The sequence below is a fragment of the Pelodiscus sinensis genome, chromosome 24 (assembly GCF_052426305.1).
Source record: "Pelodiscus sinensis isolate ZL-2025 chromosome 24, ASM5242630v1, whole genome shotgun sequence".
Taxonomy (NCBI): Eukaryota; Metazoa; Chordata; order Testudines; family Trionychidae; genus Pelodiscus; species Pelodiscus sinensis.
In genome coordinates this window covers 5951832-5965458 of record NC_143075.1, presented here as the reverse complement: position 1 = coordinate 5965458, position 13627 = coordinate 5951832, and the positions used below count along the sequence as shown (strand labels likewise).

The following is a 13627-nucleotide window of genomic DNA, read 5'->3' as shown; positions in this document are numbered from 1 at the left end:
AGCATCATTCTTACTAGTGTTGCGCTGGACAGTTCTGCCTTGTACCCAGCACCAAGGAAACCCTAATTCTTGCTCCAAGTGCTATGCAGACAAAACACTTCAGAGGCATAAGGCATGCAGGTGAGCCCGCTGATGTCCCTGTTTTAGTGTCTGGCCTGGCTTTTGCTGGATAGATTTAAGACAGGAGCTCGAAGCTGGGGGGTCAATGCTTTGTGGAAGAGGTGAGCTTTTCAGGAAGGACAAGAAAGAAGAGCAGGATGTTTTTACCTTGCACCTCTTGGATTGGAAGGTCTTCCAGGAGCAGGGGCAAGAAAACATAACAGGAATGGACATTTCTTTAGTGCCAGTTTGGAGATTAGGAGAGGGATTTTCCAAAGTTACCCGTGTTGGTCCATGGAAGCCAATCATTGACGTAATCCATTGACGCCAATGGAAGCTGAGTTTGGCTAATGCGGAACGCTTTGAAACTCCCAGGGTACATCTACACAGTAGCGTTATCTCGGAATAACATTCGTTGTTCTGCAATAACGTATTGCGCATCTACACAGCCAGCCCGTTATTTCAAAATCAATTCAAAATAACGGGTTTCTTACTCCAACTTCTGTGCGAGAAGGAAGGGACGTCAGAGAAAGCGTGCTCTATTTTGAAATAAGTGCTGTATAGACGTACCCCCACACTGAGGCACATACTCCATGGATCACACCAAGAGCTTGTAATCTACCTGCCCTGGCTTTTTGAACATGCCTATCACTGTGGCATCTAAGTAGACCTGTTCTTTTTTCATGTGTCTGATGACAGATCTTTGTTTGATAAAAGGGAGGTTCACTTTTATCTATGTATAGCATTTGCAAAGTAACTGACATTTTGGAAACTGTCAAAAATGCAAATGTGCACATGCAAAAAAAGCATATGCAATTGCATACTTATTCTCCAAATCACCATCTTGTCGGGGTGCTTCAAGATCTACTTATGATAGTAGCATGTCAAAATATAGGCACATAATTTTTGCGTGGGTGTGCCCATTGGAAAGTTGCATCGAATATGAGACTTTTACTTTCACATTTTGTGATTGTGTCGTGAGGTTTTTATGTGGGTGCTCATTTTATCAGTTAAAATATGACATTGTCTGCCCTTGAGAGAGATTATTTATTGCAAAACCAAAATTTGGTGTGTATGAAACAGGGCTATGGAATCGTTAATCGCAGGCATTAAATTCCTCTCTTCTTGTGTATGTTGATGGTGTGTGACTGTCCCTCAGAACTTTAGTAAGGGAAGCCTCAGTGGAGATGTGTTGCAATGCCATCAACCTCTTTCGCTCCCCAGCCTCTTTACCTCTGGTGATATTCCAATCGGCGGAAGCCACCGGCCAATCTCCAACCACAGCTAAAACCTCTAACAGGGGCAGTGAATCTCGCTGTTCTATGAAGCCTGAGGAGGAAGAAGAAAGAGATGTAAAACATCCCCTGTTTTTTCTTTACTAGTGAAGGCACATGGATGAAAATTTAGACTAAACTAATCAGCCGAAGCCCTTGCAGCCAGGGAAAAAGATTTGAAAAGTTCCCTATGAAGCTGGATGCTGTTACACAGCACGGTGTCAACTTTCAACTCCACTGGGCAGTAATTGCATCCTAACAAGGACCCTTTGAACGTGAAAGGTTCTGTTCCCAGGGTGAAAGAGTTAGTGATTTGTGGGGTGTTCTGTGACTCATTTGGGGGTTCAACCCCCCCCAGTCATCTGATACTTTGTTTGGTGGGTTTTGGCTTGTGAGACGGATGAATTCCATGCAAAGCTCTTTGTTTATCACTGACGCCTGTGGGAAGGGAGAGTAGGTCTCTGCAACCTCAGCTTCTTGGGCCCTTATTTGTTAGAAAAATTTTTGCACCGCTTCAGTAAATCATTATAAAGCCTGGGCAGCGAGCACAGACGGATGCAGACTGAGGCAGTGTTTCTCTGTACAAATCAGACGTTCTTATCCAAGGATCAGAGTTCTTTGGGATTATACAGGACAGATGACCAAGTATTTAACTGCAGGTGGATTTGCCACTCTGTGTCCCTTATCACATTCTATACTGAGCCTGGTCCTAGACTGCAGCCTGTTAGCACCCCCACAATATAAATGTGATCACATAATAACCTCGTATCACGGTCATAAACTAGGGCTATGACTGCACCATTTTTCTAAATTCTCACACACAGAGTTGTTTCTAACACATTGTATGCAGAGGGCTGGAGCAATTTGTACAGTGGGGGGTGCTAAGAGCTGTTAATGCAAACCACTTCAAGCTAAGGGGTGCAACAGAACCCCCCCGCACTCCGCGATCCAGCCCACATGATTGTGTATGTGCTGTAAATCCATACCCTTCATCTTCAAATCCTTGCCAACACACCATCTGCCCGTGAAGACAGACTTGGGTAAAATGTAGGCATCGAGGAGCTTGGTTGACCTTCAGAGACACGTAGGGCTCCTAGATGTCTATTTTCCTTTTGAACATGTGCCCGGGATGCTTTAGGCATCCTTACCCTGTGCCCTAATCACATTGTGTTATGCTTATAGGCGACTTCAAAAGCAAAGCACATTTCCTTTCAGAAACCACATGGGGTTGCTAAGTGACAAGTCACCCACCGTGTCATATACAAATCCCAAATAATTCAGCGCAAGACGATGATACTATAATATAATAAATGTGTATATACAATCTAGGAAATGCCTGCTCAGTCTTGCACAGTCCACATACAACTCCAAAAAGGGTTTTCTTAGATTGTTCCTAAAACAGCTGAAGAAATTCTCCTTTGCCTTCAGAACTACCAGATGGCCCTTGTTACCTTGATTACTTGAACAAAATCCTCATGATAAAATGCTGCTTTCTGGGATGTAAGTCCCATTGTTTTTGGAGAGTGGGAGTGGACAACCCATCCCCCAGCCTAATTTTGTCATGTTTGCCCAAGAGTTGGTTTTATAGCTGATTCTCGGGGGACGTGCGCCATGGGTGGCCAATCCTGAAAGTACTAGGGGCCTGATCCAACTCTCACTGAAGCCAACAGAAAGACGCCCATTGACTTCAGCGTGGGACGTGTATCGGGTACCAGGCAGTGTCCCTTCTAATTTTTCCAACTGTGTGAAGAATAAATTTTGTTATGTGCACTGAGGCAGGTGCAGATGTGCACCACCAGAAGGAACACCTGCTGCTGGCTCTGAGTGCTGTGGATGCTCTGCTAATCATCTGCGTGGCATTTGAATCTTCCTGGATGGCCGCCCAAGAGCTCAACTTTCCGGGAACGCTGGTCTCAGGAGAACATGGGATAAGGCTAATACCTGGCTTGTGTTCAGAAAGGCAGGTGTAGAGGTGTGTAGCCCTTTCCCTAATGGCCCGGAATCATGGGCAGTGGGTGAAAGCTCAGGTGGGGAAGGCAAGTCCTAGCCCCGCCCCTTCTACCCAAGGCCCCACCCCACTCTAGCCGGGGAGCCAGGTTGCCATGCCGTGGCCCCAGCCTTGCCCTGCGGCCATGGAGTGCGGGTATTTTTGGGGAAGGCAATGCCTTCCCTTGCCTACATTATCCACTGCCCATGCCCAGAATTCACACCCTGAAGCTCTGTGTGTGCGCTCAAGTCATCTACCTGCAGAAAGACGGGTTTTTCAGGGGAGACCCCGGGGAGGGGGCGGGGGAGGGAACATGCTGCCTGGAAGGCTTTGCCAGAGGGTTGGGTTTGTTACTTTCACAAGTCTAGGAGCGGAAGAAGAGGAGACTTACTCTCATTCATGCAGGAAGTGTAAAGCATTTTAGCTTTCCGAAAGGCTTCTCGATCGCTGTGCTCCGGAGCCTCCAGCACACCTGGAGGAATGGAACCGCTGCAGTAAGACAGTGCCCCGGGGCGCCTCTTTCTCATCCTCCGAATCGGGGTAATGCAAGAATGCCAGCCACACACAACACCCACTGGCTCCATCGGCCATGAAACCAGAGTGCTCTGTACTGGAGCTCTTGTACAGGAAGGGAAGAGTGTGAAGGGAGACACCCCCCCCCACACACACACGGCTTCTCCTACTCCCACTGAACTCAATGCCAACACTCTAGTCGATTTCAGTAGGATCAGGAGTTTGTGTGTGGAGGGGCAGGAGGAGAAAGGTCTGGACAAGTGATTGGACACAGTAGGTATCAGGGCGTTCATCATTTCGCATGTCAGCGCACCCCATCCTGATTTTTTTTTACATACAGTTGCCGGCTGTTACCACAAGCAGAACCAAGGACAACACACCGCTGTGGTATGTCTGTAACCGTGAGGTCAAAGGTGGGGGGGGGGGGCTTTCTGGTGCCTACCATTTTGAGAAAAAAATGACATAGGCCAATGTTCCCCTTTTATTAAAAAAAATCAGCGGTGGTGAGAAATCTGCAATATTATGTATGATACCAACACAGCCCTCATCCCCCGCTCGGATCTAGTGCTGACCAAGACTTAGTCTACGCTAAATAAGTTTTGCTGGTCTAGCTCTTCAGACAAACTGTGCCAGACACACATTACACAGTGAGCTTTTGGGAGCAGGGGCTATCTTTGTATTTGTACAGCACCTAACGCAATGCATCCGGCTCCAAGGCTAAGGCTCTCAGGCACTATGTAATATATGTAAGCTACTGCTCCTGCTAATATTCTGGCAAAGGAGTACTTTGGCCGGCATAGCTTATGCCAGTTCCTCATGTGAAACAAGCGATCCTGCCCAAGGAAGCTTTTTACCAGTATAAGTGCATTGACACAAGGGTTGTGGCTGGTATAAAAATGTAGTAAGAAATCACACCCATAACTGACATTACTGTACCAGCAAAACTATTAATGGCTAGACCTGGCCTGAGACACAAGGCTTTTTTCAAGACTCAGGGTAAGATCATCCGATGGCATGAAGCAATGTTGCGCCACTGACTTGAATGGAGCTCTGTCTAGTATACACGTGAGAGAGTTTGTCTGTCTGTGAGCGAGTGAGTCTGTCTGTCTTTGGAGCTAGGATCTCCAAATTTAGTAAGCAGCTTCCTCTTATCCTAATTTAAAGCGAGATAACAATTTGGTTGTGCCAGGACAATAGATGTGCCTGGAATGTGATTGTTTCTCATAGGACAGAAAGGGAGGAATCTGCTAGCAGGGACAGTTATACTGTATATTGACCACAGGGGGGCAGCAAAGGGCCAGAGATGGGGACTGGAGCAGGAGGGGAAGGGGTGCAGAAAGGGACAGCTATCTACTATATAGTTGAGTTTATCTGTTTGTGTGCCTCTCTGTCTGTCCCTCAGCTGCAGCGTCCATTGAGAGGCGCTTCTCACCTGGCCCCAAGCTGCTGCGGTGACAGGGGACTGGGGTTGTCCTCTCTCCCCAGGGCAGCCTGCATACCAAACCCCTCATCCCCAGCCCCACCTGAGCCTCCCACCTCCCAGGTGCCCCCAGGGTGACCCAAACAACGCTGGGTAAATCTTCTAGTTAATTTATAAAAGGGGCTCTAGCAGAATGACTTCCATGCCCTCTTTCCTAGTGACTAGTCACAGACTATGCGGCCAATGCTATTTTGGGGGGCAGGGGAGTGAATGCAATGGTTTAGTGCAGATTTCATTGGGTTGGCTGCCACTTCTGGGGGTGGGGTGGGGACATATCTTTGGATCAAAGCTCTGCTGCTCAGTCTCGCTATTTTGCCTATGTGCTCCAGCCCCTCCCCGTCCTACCTTTCAGGATGATTTCCAGTTCATCTCTCAGGATGTCAAAAATGCTGTATCTGGAGCTGGTTTCTGGGATGACATGCCGGTTCAGCCAGCCCCCGCAGGCGTACTGATAGAAGTCCGTGCATGGCTCGGTCGTCGGATCCATGTTCTGAAGTATTCTAGCAGCTACAGATCACAAAAGTCAGCTATCGGAGTGCATAGGAAGTCCAAGCCACATACAACCCTCCGTGATTGTTCAGCCAGGGGTCTCTGCTTTGTTCCCGCCCACGGCACGGGTACAGGCCTGTTTCCAAGGAAGTGCTCTGCAGAACAGTTCACACTGCTCCTCTGGGGTGAGAGATGCTCCGGTGCTATACGGCTTCAGAAAGCCCTAAGCGCCATGTCAAGTCCAGTTAAACCAGGGGTCTCAAACTCCTGGCCTGTGGGCAATCCCTGACTGGAGCAGTAGTGTGATCTGCCTCTAGGAGTGTGTGTGTGTGTGTGTGTGTGTGTGTTCAGAAATGCCACTTGAAGGATTTTTCACAAGCAGTCACTGGTTGGCCAGCGCTCGGTGCAGTGCAACAGGATTGCTCAGTTTCACACGAGAGGTGGGATTTTTCAAAAGCACTTTAACAGCTCAAGTCCCATTGTGCCTAAGTGACTTAGGTGCAACAGTCCCACAAAGTGAACAAGACTCGAGTTCCTAAATCATTTGGTTACTTTTTGAAAATCCCACCCAAGTTTCAAATAGGTTTTGGCAATGTTAGCCTTAGAAATGCAGCAAAATGGGAACTTTTATTCCTTAGAGCTGCCAACCTTCCTTTCACTCTTCTTTTCATGTCCGTTTAAAGCAGGGCTGGGCAATAAGCGGCCTGCGGGTTGGATATGGTTTACCGGGGTTAGCCTCTGGCAGGCCACCAGACATTACATTCACATGAGAGTCTGCAGGTATGGCTGCTTGCAGCTCCCGTTGGCTATGGTTCACCATTCCCGGCCAATGGGAGCTGTGAGAAGTGGTGGCCCAGTCCCATTGGCTGGGAACGGCGAACTGCGGCTAATGGGAGCTATGAGAAGCGGTGGCCCAGTCCCATTGGCTGGGAATGGCAAATCACGGCCAATGGGAGCTGCGAGAAACGGTGGCCCAGTCCCATTGGCTGGGAACGGCGAACTGTGGCCAATGGGAGCTATGAGAAGCGGTGGCCCAGTCCCATTGGCTGGGAACGGCGAACCGCGGCCAATGGGAGCTGCAAGTGGCCGTACCTGCAGATGTGCAGGTGAACAAAGTGTCTGGCGGCCTGTCAGGGGCTAACCCTGATGAATCACGTCTGGCCCACGGGCCCATTCCCGTTTTAAAGGATAGTCTGTCATTGGGCGGGGGGGGGGGGGGGCGGAGGAGCAGTACCCACAGCTGACAGGGCACTTCTGCATACAGTGAGGAATGATTACCTGCTGTGACACATCCAGGAGTCGTGCAAATGCTGCCGGAATTGGTGCCGTAGTGCATATCTGTGGAGAGAATAAAACCGCACAAGAGCGTTAGTCATTCACGAGAGGCACCACAGAGCACCGCTGGCCACTCGACTGCCTCCCAGCCTCCACCATAACGACCCGGGCTCTTGTTTTATTTGGAAGTAAGTGAATTCCAGTGCTGGGAGAGACGCCGGGATGACAGACTTTTGTTCAACTGGAGAATCGATACCGTAAGGGCAGCTCCCCTCACGATGTCCTGCCAGCACACCTCCGTTCCTATGACGACGGGTTTGGGGGACTACTGCCATTCCCAGGCTAATCCCCTCCGCAGCCTCGGCGAGACCGTTGTCTATGATCACACTGAAAGCTGGATGCCACCTTCTCCGCTTCCTAGTGAGAGACTCAGGGCACAAAGCACTGGATTGTACTTGTTCCTATTCAGTGTTGCGGCTCAGAACCTTTGTCAGCCCTGGAATCCAGAGATGGTTTTATGTTCCCCTGCTAAAGCCGCTCTCACAATAACTGGCTTTGAAAGCCAAATAAAGCCACGTGCTTCTAGGGCGCTATGAGCTGAACCCCTCGGGGCTCTTTTTTCTAGTCTGTTGTTCACTCTCTTTTGGTGAAACTTACCTCAGGGCAGTTCTGGCCCAGAGGCATCAATCTAGACACTGCTTAAGTCAGGGTAGGGAATAAGATGGCGGCACTTTGATAGGGTTAGCCCCCAGAGGGCTGCCGCGGCTTTATTCACCTGCGGCACGGCAGGTAGGGGGCCATTGCAGTGGCAGCCAATGGGAGCTGCTAGAAATGGCGTGGCCTGGGACACTGTTTCCCACAGCTCCGTGGCCAACGGGCACTGCAATCACCCGTACCTGCAGAGACGCAGGTAAATACAGCGGCGGTAGCCCGCCAGGGGCTAACTCTAGTGAACCAGATCTGGCCTGGCCTTGTGCGTGGCCAGGCAGTAATCACTTTGTATCTCAGTTTCCCTATCTGTAAAATGGGTACTATAAACACTTACTTTACAGGAATGCAGTACCATTTATTTTTCCTTAGTGTTTAGAAATTGCTCAGAGAGCTTCTCATGAAGGAAGGGGCTATGTTAGCAAAGGACATTCGTGTCATTAATCACACATTTTTAAAACAAGACTAGGCCCAGGCCACAAAGCTGGGATCTAAATCCAAATTCCCCAGAGTTTGGGATTATTTGGTCTTTTACCACGTTTGGCCTGCTTCCCAAATCTCGCGGGGTTGTTCTTGAACGTTTGGGTGCTTTGTGCCTGTGTTTGTCCATGGGATACTTTCAGTCTCGCTGTGCGTGGCTGCTTTCGGGTAGGCAAAGGATCACTGAGGGCCCTCCCTGGGAAAAGCAACAAAAAATCACTTTCCAAATGGATTAAACGTGGTTCTCATGTGCAGCGGTACGGGGTGAAGTGATTCTAGTTGAATGCGAATGTTTGACAAGGGCAGACACAATTACAATAATTCAGGTAGACATAGAACAGTGGGGAGGAGAACAGTGCTGTGTAGTTCATCACTGGAAACAACACCCACAGCACCGTCTGTGCCTGGGAATGTAGCATTCAGGGCTAACCCAAGTGGGAGTACATGTGTAGACATCTGCAACAGACAAACGTCTCAAATTAGGGCCTAGTAATTTGACTGGGAATCTCAAGTGGAGGTGATTAAAGCACTTGTGACAACATACAAAACTACCCCAAATTCAAGGGTTTTGCCCATTGTACAAACTTGAAGACAGACCCATTTTTGTCATGTTTTTCCCAAATGGCACAACTTTTTGAGCTAAAAGCCAACCTCCTTTTTAATGCAGGCAAGCTGCTTACTGTACTAATGGCATGAAAATTCATGGGGGTGCACATTGAAATTGCAGATAAAGGGGGAAGAGGAGATGGGCAGAGGAGAGGGAAATAGAAAAAAGCAACACAGTCACCGCCCCTGAACTGTGTGTATTTTGCACTGTTCTCGTCAGTATCGTGGGGACCCCACTTTTGTTGGTCTTGTTTCTTCACTGCCTGAGATCATTTTACACCACCGCAAGGGAAGAGGGGACTCAGACTCCTGCTCTGGGATGTGTTATGAGTTCTGCTGGATTCTGTGGGAGTGAACATTGCCAGGAGAATCAGATTCCTAGGTTTTTTTGCCTAAGTTACGCTGTTGACTATTAGGTCTCACTAAGGGGCAATATTGACCGTATGCATACAGTGAATACCGTAGCGAAGATGAAGTACTGTTGGTCAAATTGCGGCAGGATCTCCACTGCAGGGGGTTGATGGGAGAAACTTTCCCGTTGTCTTCTCTTATGCTTCTGGAGTACTGACATTAACGAGAGAGCAATTGGTGGGTGATTTAGTGGGTCTTCACTAGACCTGATAAATCAACCCCCAGAGGATCGATCGCCGCAGCGTGGCTCTCCCAGTAAGCATAGACATGCCTAAAAGAGAAATTCACCCCTGTGGAGGACAACAGGATGCCTATATGATATCTGAGGGTATGTCTACGCTACAGCATTATTTCAAAATATCTAATTTCAAAATAGTTAATTTGAAATAAGATATTTTGAAATAAAGAGTCTACACACACAATGCATTTCGAAATAGCATTTTGCTATTTCGAAAGAGCGCGTCCACACTGAGTGGACTCTGAATCGCATTTAAGGATGGCCAGAACCAGTTCTGTCAGGGCACCAGGTTAGGACTTACTGTGTGGGGCTGCTGCCTGAGGCTAACTGAGGTCTGTGCTTAAAGGCCCTCCTCTCCCACCCTGGACAGCCAGTTCTCAGCTTTCCTTGCTTGCTTGTCTACCTCGATGAGGGACAGCAAAGCATTTTGTCTCTGCGTGCCCTGGTTGCCCTCACTCAGGACATCACAGCACTCGGCAACATGGAGCCAGCTGCCCCTGGGCACTCTGGTCCTTCTCTTGGATGCATTGCTGCGAGCTTGGCTGCACTTTCTACAGGCTGCCATCCGGGAGGTCCATCGGGGGGCTGTCAGTATCCAGGAGGCCCTGCGGGAGAGCTACTACCCTGAGGAGCACTAACAGTCTCCCTGGTCTGCCCCACTGGGAGCTTGTGCCCCATTCCTCCCTCTTGTCCTTCCACTTACCCCTCCCTAACCCCCTTCCTGGTGTAAAATAAAATACACGTATTTTCATAAATACAAACTCTCTTTATTTAACAAAATGGGGGAGGGGGAGAATGAAACTCTAGTGAGACTGGGGAAAGGAGGCAGGAAAAGGGAGAGAGAGGGTGGGAGAGGGGACGGGGAAACCTGGGAGGAGGGAGCTGGAAGGGGGAAACAAAGGGAAGAAGGGGGAGGGGAAGCTCAGGGTTGGGGGTCTCGCCGGGCCAACTGTCTCCCAGCACCGTGTCCCCAGGGGGATGCGAAGGGGATGGAGGGTGTGGAGGAGGTGGAGGGAGAAGCGGGAGGGGGAGAAGGAATGGGAGGAGGAGCAGTAGCTGGGGAGGCAGCAGGCGCTGGAGCGGCAGGAGGCAGCAAGCTCTACTCCAGGGTCTGCAGGTGCTGGCAGATGGCATGGCCCCGGGCAAGCTGCTCACGCCGGAGCTGAAGGTCTTCTTGCACCCAGTGCTGGTGGGTGCGGTGCAGGGCTCACAGTGCCCCCAGGTGCTGCTGCTGGTACCCCTCCACTCCATGGGTGGTTCTGTGGGCGGGTGGTGCACCCTGCAGGCGCAGCTAGTGCGGCTGTGGAGAAACAAGAGTAGTGGTCAGTTCTCCCTGGGGACACAGTGGGTGAAGCCCAGTCCCCCTCTGCAAGGGGAGGATGACCGTGCCCTGCACCATCAGAGCCGATGTGCTTACACAGAGGCCATGTTCGGAATGTCCTGCTATCCCCAGGAGTGGGAGCTACCTCGAGAGCACACCCCTGCCCCCTGTGCTATATAGAGTGTGTGTATGGGGGGAGGTGTCCCCTGCCCCTGTGGAGAGGGGCCGTGGGAAGGGAACACTTCCTGCTGTGTCCCACCTCGGAGTCAGGAGAATGTCATGTCTCTTCTAAGGCCCCTGTGTGGCAGCCAGCTGGGGCCACGTGCCCAGGGGTGGCGCAGCACATGCTCGCACATGCACGAGTTGCTGCGTGATCCGTGGACAGCGAGGCCCACACGCACAGTCCCTGGTTTCTGTCCCCCCTTCCCCTCCTGCATAAGGGCACACTGATGGCACTCACCTGTTGTTGCCTCTCTGGCCTTGGAGGACACCGGCGACAGGCCTGCTGGGCTGGCCTGGGGGAACCTGGCTGCTCAGCACCCTCCACCTGGTCTGCTGCGTCTCCTGGCTTGCCTCCTCCTCCTCCTCAGTGCCCTGGTTAGGGCCCTCTGCCCCAGGGTTGACGATCACCTGGGGGGCACAGCCCATCCCGCCCCCCAGGATGTGGTCCAGGGCATCGAAATAGGGGCAGGTGTCTGGGTCTGCCCCTGGTTGGGAGCTGCCCCTGTGGTCCTGGCATACGCCTGCTGCAGCTCCTTGATTTTCATCCGCACCTGCTCCTGGGTGCGGCTGTGGCCCTTGGTGGCCAGGCTGGCAGCCATCCGGCTGTAGACGGCTGCGTTCCTCCCTCTCGTGGGGAGAGCATGGACACTGGAGGATTCCCTCCAAACCTCAATGAGGTCCACGATCTCCGCACTAGACCATGCAGGTGCCCACCTTTTGCGGCCCCTGGTAGGCTCCTGGGAGCTGGGGGACTGCTCCTGGGGAGCGGTGGAGGGCTGGCTGCCAGTGGCTTGCTGGCTCATGTTTTGGGGCACTGGGTTGAGGCAGGAAAGACTGTTTCCTGGGCTGGCAGGCTTGGAGCTGGCACAGGCACTGTGGCCAGAGTCTACCCCTTTAAGGGCTCCAGGGCGGGGGGGGGGGGGGAGAGGGGAGAGGAGAGCTCTTGGTTGTGGCCAGAGTGGCCAGCAGAGCATCCTGGGAAGGCTGGAGGCCTCCTAATTCGAAATAAGTGTCTACACAGCGCTTATTTCGAAATAGCAATGTCAAATTTGGCGTTATTTCTCGTGGAAGGAGATTTACCAATTTCAAAGTAAGCGCTCCGCTGTTTTGATTTAATTTTGAAATAGCGGTTTGGCTGTGTAGATGCTAGGAAAGTTATTTCAAAATAACTTCGATGTGTAGACATTCCCTGAGCTCCTCTGTAGTGGCTTTTAGTGGTGCCTAAGCCTAGAATCTGTCCTCTTGATTGGTGTGAAAGAACTTCACCTTGCACAATACACAGGGGCTACGTCTAGACTGGCATGATTTTCCAGAAATGCTTTTAACAGAAAAGTTTTCCGTTAAAAGCATTTTCGGAACAGAGCGTCTAGATTGGCATGGATGCTTTTCCACAAAAGCACTTTTTGCTGAAAAGTGTCCATGCCAATTTAGACGCGCTTTTCCTCAAAAAGGCCCCGATCGCCATTTTCGCTATCAGGGCTTTTTTGCGGAAAACAAATCTGAGCTGTCTACACTGGCCCTTTTGTGCAAAAGTTTTGCGCAAAAGGACTTTTGCCCGAACGGGAGCAGCATAGTTCTTCCGCAAGAACACTGACAAACTTACATGAGATCGTCAGTACTTTTGCGGAAATTCAAGCGGCCAGTGTAGACAGCTGGCAAGTTTTTCCGGAAAAGCGGCTGATTTTCCGGAAAAAATGGCCAGTCTAGACACAGCCTCTAGGGTGAATTACCCAGCCTTTCAGTTTGCCCTTCTGCAGCATATAGGTAACTTCTGATCTACTTGTGAAATGGAATTGATGTTCGTACCATGTTCTATGATCCCCAGAAAAAGGTGAGAGCACAACGTCACCAACACACACAGTGGCTACGTCTACACTGGCCCCAAATTCCGGAAAAGGGATGCAAAGCAGGTAAGTCAGAATAGGGAAATCCGCGGGGGATTTAAATATCCCCCACGGATTTAAATAAACATGTCCGCCGCTTTTTTTCCGGCTTGGGGAAAAGCCAGAAAAAAAGCGTCTAGACTGGCGCGATCCTCCGGAATAAAGCCCTTTTCCGGAGGATCTCTTATTCCTACTTGAAATTCCAGTCTAGACCGGAAAAAAAGCGGCGGACATGTTTATTTAAATCCGAGGGGGATATTTAAATCCCCCGCGGATTTCCCTATTCTGACTTACCTGCTTTGCATCCCTTTTCCGGAATTTGGGGCCAGTGTAGACGTAGCCAGGATGTGGCTGTCCTTTTCCAGCTGACTCTTCAATAGCACTCCATGGAGGAGGTGACCTATAAAATGGCAGATAAACACATTCCTTAACAGGCATTTTCTCTCTTCTGCTTGGGCTTGTTTAAAGTGATACCATTTGAAGACCGTATTTTGACCGGGCAAACCCTCTGGGAGGAATAGAACACCAAGTAATTATAATCACATTTGAGACAATCAACGAACTATGTATAAAATAAATAACAGAGGGGGTGTGGGGGGGACATTTGACAGAAATCTGGCACAAGTCAGATCTTCCTCCGC

General features: G+C 50.3%; 1 protein-coding gene across 3 annotated transcripts in view; it reads right to left on the bottom strand.

Moving 5' to 3' along the window:
* MMEL1 (membrane metalloendopeptidase like 1) overlaps positions 1-13627 on the bottom strand; it is a 75371-nt gene that overhangs the window by 37564 nt on the left and 24180 nt on the right. For 2 of the 3 annotated variants that reach the window (XM_075906222.2, XM_014574383.4), the window contains exons 3-7: positions 8361-8501; positions 7121-7180; positions 5699-5860; positions 3752-3832; positions 1333-1428 (exon numbers count right to left, since the gene is read on the bottom strand). In XM_075906222.2, the coding sequence (XP_075762337.2) occupies positions 1333-1428; positions 3752-3832; positions 5699-5860; positions 7121-7180; positions 8361-8501 (540 nt within the window). The remainder of the gene's footprint in view (positions 1-1332; positions 1429-3751; positions 3833-5698; positions 5861-7120; positions 7181-8360; positions 8502-13627) is intronic. The other variant, XM_075906224.2, reaches the window with a different exon arrangement.